The sequence below is a fragment of the Culicoides brevitarsis genome, chromosome 1 (assembly GCF_036172545.1).
Source record: "Culicoides brevitarsis isolate CSIRO-B50_1 chromosome 1, AGI_CSIRO_Cbre_v1, whole genome shotgun sequence".
NCBI lineage: Eukaryota > Metazoa > Arthropoda > Insecta > Diptera > Ceratopogonidae > Culicoides > Culicoides brevitarsis.
Window position 1 is genome coordinate 46390257 of NC_087085.1, and position 12005 is coordinate 46402261.

General features: G+C 26.2%; 1 protein-coding gene across 4 annotated transcripts; it reads right to left on the reverse strand.

Moving 5' to 3' along the window:
- Positions 1-1651: 1651 nt before the first annotated feature.
- On the reverse strand, positions 1652-9623 carry LOC134830753 (HMG box transcription factor BBX). 4 transcript variants are annotated; one of them, XM_063844352.1, is made up of 6 exons: positions 9467-9623; positions 8661-8766; positions 4033-4983; positions 3640-3976; positions 2984-3577; positions 1652-2921 (listed from the first exon to the last, which is right to left on the reverse strand). In XM_063844352.1, the coding sequence occupies exons 3-6, from the start codon at positions 4819-4821 to the stop codon at positions 2650-2652; spliced, it is 1992 nt and encodes a 663-aa protein (XP_063700422.1). In that variant the 5' UTR covers positions 4822-4983; positions 8661-8766; positions 9467-9623; the 3' UTR covers positions 1652-2649. The 4 variants fall into 4 exon arrangements, with proteins under 4 accessions (XP_063700422.1, XP_063700407.1, XP_063700399.1 ...); XM_063844337.1 differs by lacking the exon at positions 8661-8766 and having other exon boundaries at positions 1652-2317; positions 2648-2921; positions 9467-9621; XM_063844329.1 differs by lacking the exon at positions 8661-8766 and having other exon boundaries at positions 9467-9621.
- Between the last annotated feature and the right edge of the window lie 2382 nt (positions 9624-12005).

The following is a 12005-nucleotide window of genomic DNA, read 5'->3' on the forward strand; positions in this document are numbered from 1 at the left end:
TTACGTTATTCTCCTGTACGATTTGAAATTATAATCCTTCTTTGGAGAAAAAAATTGAGAACTTGTTTTTTTTTCTCGTTCAGTTGGTTAGGATTCTATGTTTTACTTAAAAAAAAATTATAGTGTTGAATCTTTTTACCATACTTAAAACTTGTCTTATTTTTGACGTCACACTGCCCTTGGAAGAATTTTTTTATTATTTTGTAAATATAAATGAAAGGATACAGTTACTTTTTGCTGGATTTCTTTCATTTTCTGCTTTCAAAGTCAATGACAACTACCACGAAGTAATTTTAATTAGCGCCATATTTTAAACCTCAAATACGATTTGAACAGAAAGTTACTTACCTTTTTTGATAAAAAAAACAATAGCGAAGGAATATTTAATAAAAGAACCTTTTATATTATTTCTTTTTATTAATATATTCAATCATTTTTGCATAAAATCTTATAAAGTTTTTTTTAATATTTTATTTTCTTTTTAAATATAGAAAGCTTAGTATAACTACTACAAATTTAAATGTTTTCATCTTTTTATGAAATATTGAGAAACAAAGAGAAAATTTGTTTGTTAACTGAAATTTTTATCATTCTTTTGAAGTATCAAGATAATAAAACATGTTTAGAAAATTTTTTAATTGTTCTAAACTTTTGAACAATAACTGATAGTTTGAACTTGAAACATAATAATAAAAAAACAGTTCTTTCCTTTACCATTTATATCTTTAAACATATTTATAATAAAAAAAAAACAAGTCGCTTAATTCCCTTTCTTGTCATCAGACATACATGTAGCAAAATTTCTACCAGTTCAGAATTATTTTTAAATTTAAAAAAGACACATTCTTTTCTCGATTGGACACTCACATTTTTATTCTTTTTCTTACACATTTAAAAATATGTAATCACAGTCAGACTATCGTGATTCTCTTAATGAACTTTACTTTTATAAGAAAAATATGTTTATTGAATATAGTTTTCCTTTACTGCTCTTTGTTTTGTATTCCGAAAATATACACATTTTGATTGTTTTGTTTTTATAAAACAAACTTTTTTAATTCCTCTTTTGTTGGAATTGCCAACATTTCCGAAGTCATTTCCAAATAGTTTTGAACTTAGATTTTCTTTGTTTTTTTTACTACAGATTGTATTACATATTATAATTGGTTTCGTAATATAAAATATAAACTCTCTTTTTTCTCGTAAAATATTAATTTTTAACTTTGTCTTATTTTCATTTTATATCTTATACTATTTTTCATAAATTTTTACTTATTAATAATATAATAATAATTTCTATAGTCTTAACAATCAAACAAAACAAACAAATAAAAATTGTAACATATCTAATAATATTATATTTTAGTGTGTATTATTTATATTTATTGTGAAAATCACTAACTTTAATGGTAATATCAAATGATCAGATGGAAAAATTATTTATTGAATTTGATCTTAAAAGAGAATCCTAATACCACACTGAAATATATTTACATATATTTTTATTAGGAAATTAGTTAAACGCAATTTTAATGATTATGAATTTAAAATACAAATTAAGAAGGTATAAAGTACATATTTATTAAGATTAAACTCTGATTTTTTATTTTATAGATAAATATGCAACATATAGTTTTGCAAATTAGGCACTATTTTTATTTTATCATCAATATTTTTGTTTTTTATATTTCTTTCTAAAGATCTCTAAAAATTTAAGGTATCTGACATAAAAATTGAGAAATATTGTTTTGAGGAAAGTTTTTCAATATATAAGATAATCCTTTTATAAACGGTTATACATATAATAAATATTAAATAATGGGTTTATTAGGTACTTGTAGTTATCATGCATCAGTGCAAGGTATAAAGAACAAAAATTATTACATGAAAACTATTGTTTACCATTAAATCAAGTTATGAGCCTGAGTATGAAGCTTTTTTATCGTCATAAGACTAACGCTAATAAACATTTTTTTTTGTGAAAATATGTTAAACATGGTATTTTTAATAATCAAACGTAGAATATATTCAATTTTTAACAAATACATTCTAAGAAATATATTTTTTAAAAATGATGTTAGTACATTATTCATGTAAGCTTATAAATAATCTATCACTACACTCTTAGTATATTTCATTTTTATATATATAATATATATTTTGTAATATAATTCAAATCTTTGTTATTATCAATTCTTTCATCAATATTATATTATTATTATAATTAACAGATTTATATAGATTGTTTTGATAATTTCTCTTTAGTAGAAATGGCGATGAAAGTCTCTTACGAGGATGTTCGACGTAAACATTTTTCCTACCATGTAAAAATAAATCATTTGTTAGATTTAAATTAGTTATCATACAAGATAATAAAAAGTAAATATTTTTCGTGTGCATGTTTAACGGTTAATTGGTATTTTATTTAAGTGTTGAGGCAAAGATAATGAACTTTTTACTCTATGCTACATTTTGAATGTGGTTTTAGAGCAAACAAATATTAATTTGTTACAAATACGATTTTGAGGAGACGACGTCTATTTTTTAAACTTGTAAAATTTAATCAAAATCTACTTTTTAAGTGATATATTTTCTTAATATTTAGCAATGTAATTCCATGTGTTGTGTATGTTTGCTTCCTACTTACGATTAAAGAGTTGTCGGTGCGTCAATGTTGGCGGTTTGAACAGCTACTTCTGCTAAAGTGAACAAATCTGAAGCACTGGTCCCAGCAGTTGTACTTGTGATCGCAGGTATGTTGATGATTTTCGTTTCATCCTCAATTTTTGTTGCAGTTACATCACGACGCGTAATTGTGTCTTTGGGAGCTTTACGCTTTTGACTTCCACTGACGTTGTTTTGGTCCTGCTTTTTTTTGTTCTTTGGATCGGTTTTTGTTGTTTTAGACAGTTTGGAACGACCTGAAATAGTTTTTTAAAATTTACATATTGAAAAATTTAAATTTTATGATGAAAACATTTACCTCCAATCTTTTTCTTTGTCTTTTTCGTTTCTCGTTTCCGTGCAAGATACTCATCCAAATTTAATGCAGGCAAAGCTTTAATTTTTTCTTCGAGATCGAAATCTGACGCATCAAACATCTTAGATTTGTCAAAACTATCTTTGCCGTCGATATCTGTGCTACATCCTTCTTTTGCATCAAAATTTGTACTTACTTCTTTTTGCTTGCTATTATCGAAACCATTTTGTTTGTTACTCGCAGGCACATGCTTTATTTTTATCCGTTTGTTTGGACTCCCAGTTTTTGCGATTGATTTCATGATTTCTTGATAACGTTTTCCTTTGCATGAGCGGGACGATTTTTTGTTACGATAAAACTCGTCATCGTACATGAAAGTACTTGGTTCAAAATTTTGTCCGGATATTTTCCATTTGCTGATTTCGTTATCATTGCCATTGGCAGAAGCAACTACGTTATTTGGATGAGACAACGGATCTTTTGATTTATTACGCATATTTACGAATGGTTCGGTGCGTGAGGACGATATTGTTTCGACGATAAAGTTAGATGTCTCTGATAAAGCATCTTGGAGGGATTGTTCCTTGTCTTGTGTAACTGTTAATATAAAGAAAAGCATGAAGAAAATGAAAAAAAAAATGATTTTCGTTAAACCTTACCGTCATCATTTTGTACACTATTATCACTTGAATTAGTTAATAAACTGCTTAAGCCTCCCATCTGTGTTTCGTCAGCTAATTTAAATACTCCGACACTGTTTGCCTTTCTACTTTTTGTCTGTGATTTTTCAACACTTGGAGGACTTTCCAAAATAAAATCGCTATACCAATCTTTGTCGCTCGATGCTGCATCTTCTCTCATTGGATAGTCAAAAGGATACTCTTTGTTTGGAGAATCTCCTTGTCCTGATTTTACAGTTGTCAAAGTTCTCAATGGCGGAGCAGGCAATTTGTACCATTTGAAATTTGGATTTGCTGAGAAAAACGCATCTTTATACTGAAAAAAAAAATAAAGTTAATTTATTTTTTAAGTTAAATTGAGGCATTTTTTACCATTTTTGCCAACTCCGTAAAGCACTGTTTCTCATCTTTGTCGAGATTGGCCCACCAATCTCCTAAAATCTTGGTTATCGATCGATTTTCTAAATTGGGATGTCTATCACGAACGATACTTCGGTGTCTTTTACAAAAAATTAGAAAGGCATTCATTGGTCGACGTGCATGATGATCCGGCATTTTATCATCCCCACAATTTTCATCATTTTTCATAGATTGTGCACTTTGCGATTTCTGATCAAAGTCTTCTTCTTCGTCATCCGTAGTTTTGTTTTCTTGCCGTTGGATAACTTCTTCTAAATTGACGCGAGACATTTTGTTATTCTGATGCTGTTGCTGTGACTTATTTGGTTTATTTTCTATGGCATTTGGTGACTTTGAATAGTTGTGTAGATTATTGAGGTCACTTATCAATGTGGTTTTTACTGATGGGGTTGACTTGAAAGTATTATTATTAATAAGAATATTAGATTTTTGGTGACTGCTATTAGAATTAATTATGTTGTTGTTGTTGTTGATAATGGTTGTATTATTATTTTTGCTGTTAATGCTAACTACACTATTTTTTTCATTCTCTTCATGTCCCTGCTTCATTATGACATCGTCAACTTCTTTGGCTGCAGTAAACGATTCGTAAAAATCTATGTTTCTATTGTAAATACTGAAACCATTATCTAGGCTAAAGTTGTTGTTTGCTCCATTCATCATGCCAGATGATGTTGAAGAACTTGTTGATGTTGATAAACTGGTTCTCCCGAATTGATTATTGTTTATGTTGCTGATCATTGTTTTTCTTTAATTACTTTTAAACACTTTTCAAAATCTTTTTTGAATTCTTTTAGCAGATCATATTATTGGAAATTGTGCACTTTCGCGTTTTTTTTCTTTGTTGAGTTAAAAAGCTGATCATGAGATATTTTATAAGAATTTCATTCTTTTGAAGATAATCTGTAACGAAACCAAAAAATAAGTAAATATATTAGTCAATAGTTTATTTATGTTTTAAGCTCGTTTATTTATGTTTTTCTACAATGTATATGTAATTGGATCCGTATTATAGAGTTTTCTCTGTTCATAAATTTTAGCATATAGTTTCAAATTTCAAATCTTCATTTTTGTGCGTATTAAAATATTGACACTTTAGTCTTATAAAAATTATGATGTTTTAAAAAAATCTGAATGAGCACTTTTTTGTCACAACGCAATCTTAAAGACACCAAGGTTATGATAAGGTTTTATAAGACGTTTGAAAATTAATCACGAATGAACTGAATGTGTACACATTTTAACTGACAAAGAAAATGGATTTGAATCTACCAAAATAAACTTGTTAATTTAATTTTTTTGGTGAAACTTTCACAACGAAAAATATGTAAATCAGGTGCCTGTTAAAAGTTTTATGAAACAACAAAATAATAAAGAAAAAAACAAACGAAAAATTTTCAACTAAATATACCAACACATTGAAGGCACATCCACGTAATAAAATTCAGAGTCATTTTTGTCAGTTTAAGACATATGTTTAATGGGTATTTCGTTGCTTACAATGTTTGTTCGTTCGTATAAACGAGTCCAATACATTCAAAATCCGAATAAAGATATATACGCATGCAATAATATTCGCTCGCATATCAATTTATTTATATACATGTATGATGAAATGCAGTCCAGTTACACACATGCAAAGATTTTCGTCGAGGTTGTACTTCTGTATGTTATAATATTACTCTGTGATGTGATGATACACAAAGTTGAGAGTATCAAAATATTTGTTACAAAACACAAACAATAATAACTAAAACTAATAACGTTTACGACAAAAATTGTACAATTTGTTTTATTTTGTTGCCAGATAAGGCTCTAATTAAAAAAAAAAAATACGACAAAAATGTCATGTTTATAAAACGAAATCAAACAGGTGAAAATAACATAACCAGTCGTTTCCATATAAAAATTTATCTTTTCATTTTTGTGCGTTATATTAAGACAATTGAACTTTTTTTTTATTGTGAATAGATTTTGAATATAAATCATGGTATCAACAAATAATTATTATTTTAAAAATTTAAACTAACTTTTGTGTTTTTAATAAATATAATTATATATGTATACATCGGTTTAACAACAAGAAAATACAAGAATGACCAGTCGAAAATATCCACACACTATTAAAAATTTAGTATAACATTCACGTTTGTACTCTACTGACACACTTATGTGTAGTAGAATAACATTATATTCAAGGTCGTTAAGTTACACTTGTACTACCATCATTTCTATACAACATGTATGTAATGTAAAGTATTGTATGTACACTAAACACGCCAGCTCTATCTCTCTATCTATTGTTTTGGCTCAAAGCATCTCTGTATCACGAACAGATGTATTGAATCGTATTGTCACTACCACAACTTATGTTAGTTTGCGAATACAATAACTCTGCTGAAGGTGTATCGTATTTGATTTTATACGTGTATAAAACAATTATTACATATTTATTAGGTATATATGTTTAATATTGAGTAAGGTAAGAAAAAAAGTTTTAAAGAAGATTCGACACTTCGAAAGTTTGCAAAAAGATGAAGAAAAATATTGTAAAATTCAAGTTTTTATATACATATGTACGTGAATGTTACAAATGTTCCTGTTTCAACTTTATATAAAAACATTAGTTGATTAAAAAATTTAATTAATCAAGGAATATTCTATTGTTTTTGTTATTGTAATACACGATTGAGTTTTCTTTGCTGTGTTTGTATGTTTTTCAAAGTCGATATTCGACTGTTCTGTATTTTGAACGTATAGTTGATACTGTGATTAGAAGTGTTTTATTCTATTTCATTTCTATCGTTTCATAAAAATGATTGAAATTTTAATGAAAAAATATATTTTAATTTTAAAACCTTATTGATAAATTTGAAGAAAACGATCATTTTCTTTTGATTTCATTAATCAACTTACTTCAATGAAAACTAATGAAGATCCGCCATATTGATTTTCAATTCAACTTTAAAAATAATTCTAACAAACAACAATCAATACAAACACATCACGTTCACACAACAACTTCGAAAACGACAACACGATGTAGTCTATTATTACCGTTTTATATCAATTAGCAAGCTGTGTTGTTGTCTTTTATTTAAAGCACATAAAATTCAATCAATGAGTGTAGTGACAGTAAGTTAATTTCTGTATATAAATGCAACTTTTATCTTAAACACGATAAATAGATACATTATTCTCTATATCATTATACTTTTGAGCTACATTTAATTAATGAAAATACTAATGCCTCGATGATCTTTGATCACAGACAATAACTTGAGATAAACTTGCATGAAATATTTGTCAGTAATCGAGGCTTTTAATGACAAAAGTATTCATGTAACACTATCACGTGTACCCTTTTTTGTGAGATTCTCATATAAATCGACACAACAGAAAAACATTTGATAAAAATACACAATTCACATTTTGTTATTCAGTGATAAATTTTTCGTTTTATTTTATTTACTCATTATATTTCTCCATTTTGCACATATTTGTATATTTTTATGATTATACAACATATTTTTTACACAAACAAACGAGTTGTATCAACATCAATCCATTTGTATAAAAAAATTTGTAAGTTTTCAATGTCAATGTATAACTTAGCCAATAACAGACAGGTATACTTTAATGATGCGATGTTTTTGAAGGTAAGCTCAAATTATTGTCTTTGTTGTAATACATTTTTATTTTTCTTATGGCAATGCAGGAACTAAATTTTTTAAAACGTGTGTAAGTTTGTTAATACGAGTTTGTAATCCGTGTGCTCGAAAGGGTATTAAAAAACGCACAAATTTTTATAAATGATTTTTTCACTTTTAAACTTTTATCATATATTTGTTCATTTTGGTTTTAACATATGTATAGAAAGAGTGACTGGATGATCATTTTATCATATCAAATATATGTATTTTACTTATGACTTTACTTATGTGCATGCATGTATTTATTTTATACATTGAAGTAGCTTGACTGCTATCACTGCTTTAGTTTTTTTTTATTATAAATATATACACTGCAGTTCATTTGCTTTTAAAATGATGACGGTTATGTCGAAGTGAACTGACACAACAAACGACATATTCCTTATTAAAATATCTTATACACATGAGATTATTTGATATTTCATTATAGATACATACACATAGAGATGCTTTGATTTCATAATATTATTTTTTTTTCTATTGAAATCAAGACACGGATAGAGTGAAAAGTGCGAGAATAAGCTACTCAAGACTTTTTTTGTTATTGATTTTCACACTTTTATTCAGATTAATTTTGTTATTTCTTTATTAATTATTTTCACATTGTATTTCTCTCTTACTTTGATTTTCTGTGAAACTGCTTCGACGATTAAATAACCTGCCAATTACTTAGGCAGTCGCGTAATTTTTTAAGTGAAATTTTTTAACTTTTATTGGGACACTAAATACACACAAAAATAGCAAAATACGAAATAAAACTAACTAAGTTGTTGTTGTATTGACAAGAGCTGATAGAGTGTACTGACTAACAACTCGAGCTATATTACGTTTCGAAAGATTTTTTTTTTATACTTGACACACACTTACCCTTTCATTATTTGTACTTTGCCATTTGATGGTGTTTGTCACTCAGAGTGTGAATGTGTTTGTTTGTAGTATGTGTATACTGTAGCAACAATTTCTCAGTTGGTTTCTTGGCGAGAAAATAAAACGTAAATAACAGAAATTTTTGTCAAAATATACGCAATTAAACGAGAAAAACTTTGTATTGTTGCGTGAAAAATGGTTTCTAATTTATTTCAAGTTTTTGTCTTTTCCCCATATATTTCTTTGATTCAATCAGTAAACTGTATTTGTGTGCTGTTGTTCGACATTTTATTAAATATTATGCATGTGTATACTAATTATTTGTTTGTGAAAACGATATGGAAAGTGACGTCATGCAATGCATCGAAAAATCAATTTTTTACAGTTAAAATGCACTTGGTTCTATGAAAAATTATGAAAATTTGAAAGAAAATACTTGAGTTTACTTTTATTCATAATTTTACACGATTTAAATGAATAATTAACTTATGAAAACTCAATTTCATTTGGATTTTTTCACAAACTACACAGCACAAAATGGTCTCTCTTTTTCGCTGCCTTATGTTATACTTGTCAGCTGATACAAAACAAAGTGCGAAAGAAACAGTTGTATAGACGATACCAACTGCCCTGCCATTAGGATCGTGAATGAAAGAGTGAAGGAGCAATATTCACTTTTATTCACAATGAAAGAGCGACAGAGACAAATGCTAAAACTCGAAGAACAGATGTGTGAATTAACAAGAAACTATATGTACATATTTATTTTTTTCCTATTAAATGCATGTGTATGCAAAAGTACTTACCTCAAAAACTTTTAATCAATATTGCGTAAAGTTTTCACTTATTTTCAATAAACTACCATTGGCTTATGCATAAGGTACACATCAATTATGCTTTTTAATGTTATTTCACTCAAATTTCTTTCATTTTCCAACAAATATAACTAAAAAAAACTTCGGAGAAGAAAACGTACTTTATCACTAAATGACGTTGACAATGACAGTTCCAATGACAATTCAGGCTATTCAAAAAGCACCGTTGAATGTATATGAAAGTCAAGTTTTTCATTTTTCATTCATTTAATTGTATCATTTCTCGTTTTAAATTTAATTTCATTATAGATTTATTAACATTATTTGATTCTATTTATTGGTTGTAGTGTGGCTAATAAATTTTATCTCATTATTTTATTTAAGTTTAATAATAAAAAGAGTTTAATTAAAGTTAATCATTTAATACTTCCTTTCTTCTTTTCATAAATTTTTAATATAACAAATAATATTAACATGTTGCATCATCATTAAATATTATAATTAGACACAAAAAGCAATGTGTATTATATTTTTACAGGTTTTTTTTCTTGTACCCATTTTTTTTCATCTAATAAATAGGTAATGTGTATTTTTTATATTTAACTAAACAATTTTTTTAAAAGAGGTATGTACTGAAAAATGTAATTTATATTTTTCACAAGGTTTTTCTTTATCTAAGGGTTTCAACTCTTCATGTCTCAACTATTTTATAATAAAGCAATATTAAATACGAGGGAAAAATATGTTTTTTTTTTCGGATTTAATTTGTTATTCTATAAATTTATCTATTCATTTCTTAATGAATTATTTTTACAGAATGAATCGAATCTCGCGAACTATTATTAAATTTATATAAATACAAGTATGCATGGAATAAAGGGATTCACGGTAGTGTTGTTGTTAAGTTAATTTTAAGTTATTTTTACTTAATAGTTTTTGTATTAATTGGTTGACACAAGCACAACCAATAAATCACAGCTAATCACTAATATAATGTTGTATTTATTAAACTTCTACAATTTTTGAATATTATTGTTGATATTAATAATTATTATTGTATTATAGCAATTTTTACAACATGTGAATTGATTCCTTATGTATTATTGTATAAGTTCAATGAGAATGCAAACATAATTTAAGTACAAAATAAATCACAATTTTATCATGATATTCTTAACAATAATAATAATAATAAACTTTTAATTCTCTTTTATAACATTTTTATATATATTTCTGTGATCCATCTCCTAATATATATTCTGTAATATTCCATTTTTAATATTTATTTCTTAAATATAATCTGTTTTAGATAGTGCTTTTTCAAATGTGTGCATTTTTTTTATTATTGCGATGATGTGTCCTTTTCGGTTTTATAGTTTCAGTTTTGTAATTCATCCAACATCATAATGTAATGTGTATGTAGTGTATATATAGAATCTGTTTAAATAAATATTATTTTATCTTCTTACATAATTGATGATTGCTAATTATTTCGATCAGTTTGATTTTCTTATTTATTTATTTAAACTATAGTTAAGTCGCATAAATTTGTTCTAATTATTATATGTAAGAAAAGAAGAAATTCAGAAGAAACTTTATATTTTAGTTACGACCGTTTAATCAGTACAAAATATTATAGTTGGCAGTATTTTCGCTTTTAATATATACACTAATGAATATTTAGTTCTAAAGAATATTCCGAATACCAATTATTTCTACATATACTAATTAGAACAAAAAATTACGGAAATACTGAAAAAAAATTTTTTTATGGATAAAATGAAAAGAAAAATTATCTCTTGCTGAAAATTTATGATAGCTTCAGTTATCATCGACAGTATCATTCTAAGTGTTACAAATTATTTTTTTTTACAAAGAAAAGGGAAAAAATGCGACAACATTTATATATTTTTTGGATTAGATATTGCTTTGATCATATCATAATTGACATGTGTTTTCAAAGATCAGTAATTTCATATCATATACAAATAAGATTTATTTACAAATTAAAAAAAAAATAATTATAAGTAAATTGAGTGAAAATTAATTTCTCTTTAAACATATACAGCGCACAATTTTTAAAGCACTAATTATTTATATTATAAGAATTCAAAAAATACACAAAACAGAATCGGTCGACTAAAAACAATCACAATAATATACGTAACAGGATTGTTTTTTAGCTGACAACATTATAATATACATATTTTTAAATTTAACTTTTATATAATGTAGCTTAAAGTGTATACATTGTTTATATATAGATGAAGAAGAGTCATAGTTAATAGGTTTGTTTTTTATTTTATATTATTAATAATAATACAAATGCTACAAAATCTAAAGTTCAACGATCAGTAGGTATATATTATTGATAGCTGTATTCCAAGTTCTTATTAAACTTAAGAAAATAATTGGATAGCTAACACAATTTGTTGGAGTTATTACATAGAGGTATTATGACAAACAAAGGAGATGTTTAAAAGAGAAATTTTCCTAATAATATGTTCTAAGCTTAACAATATTTGTGAAA

What these genes read in the sequence shown, in the direction of transcription:
- LOC134830753 (XM_063844352.1), bottom strand. Translation starts at nt 4,821, where the DNA reads ATGATCAGCAACATAAACAATAATCAATTCGGGAGAACCAGTTTATCA. An exon ending in TTACGGAGTTGGCAAAAATG is followed by an intron (nt 3,977 to 4,032) that starts GTAAAAAATGCC and finishes TTTTTTTTTCAG; the next exon opens with TATAAAGATGCGTTTTTCTC. An exon ending in GACAAAGAAAAAGATTGGAG is followed by an intron (nt 2,922 to 2,983) that starts GTAAATGTTTTC and finishes AAACTATTTCAG; the next exon opens with GTCGTTCCAAACTGTCTAAA.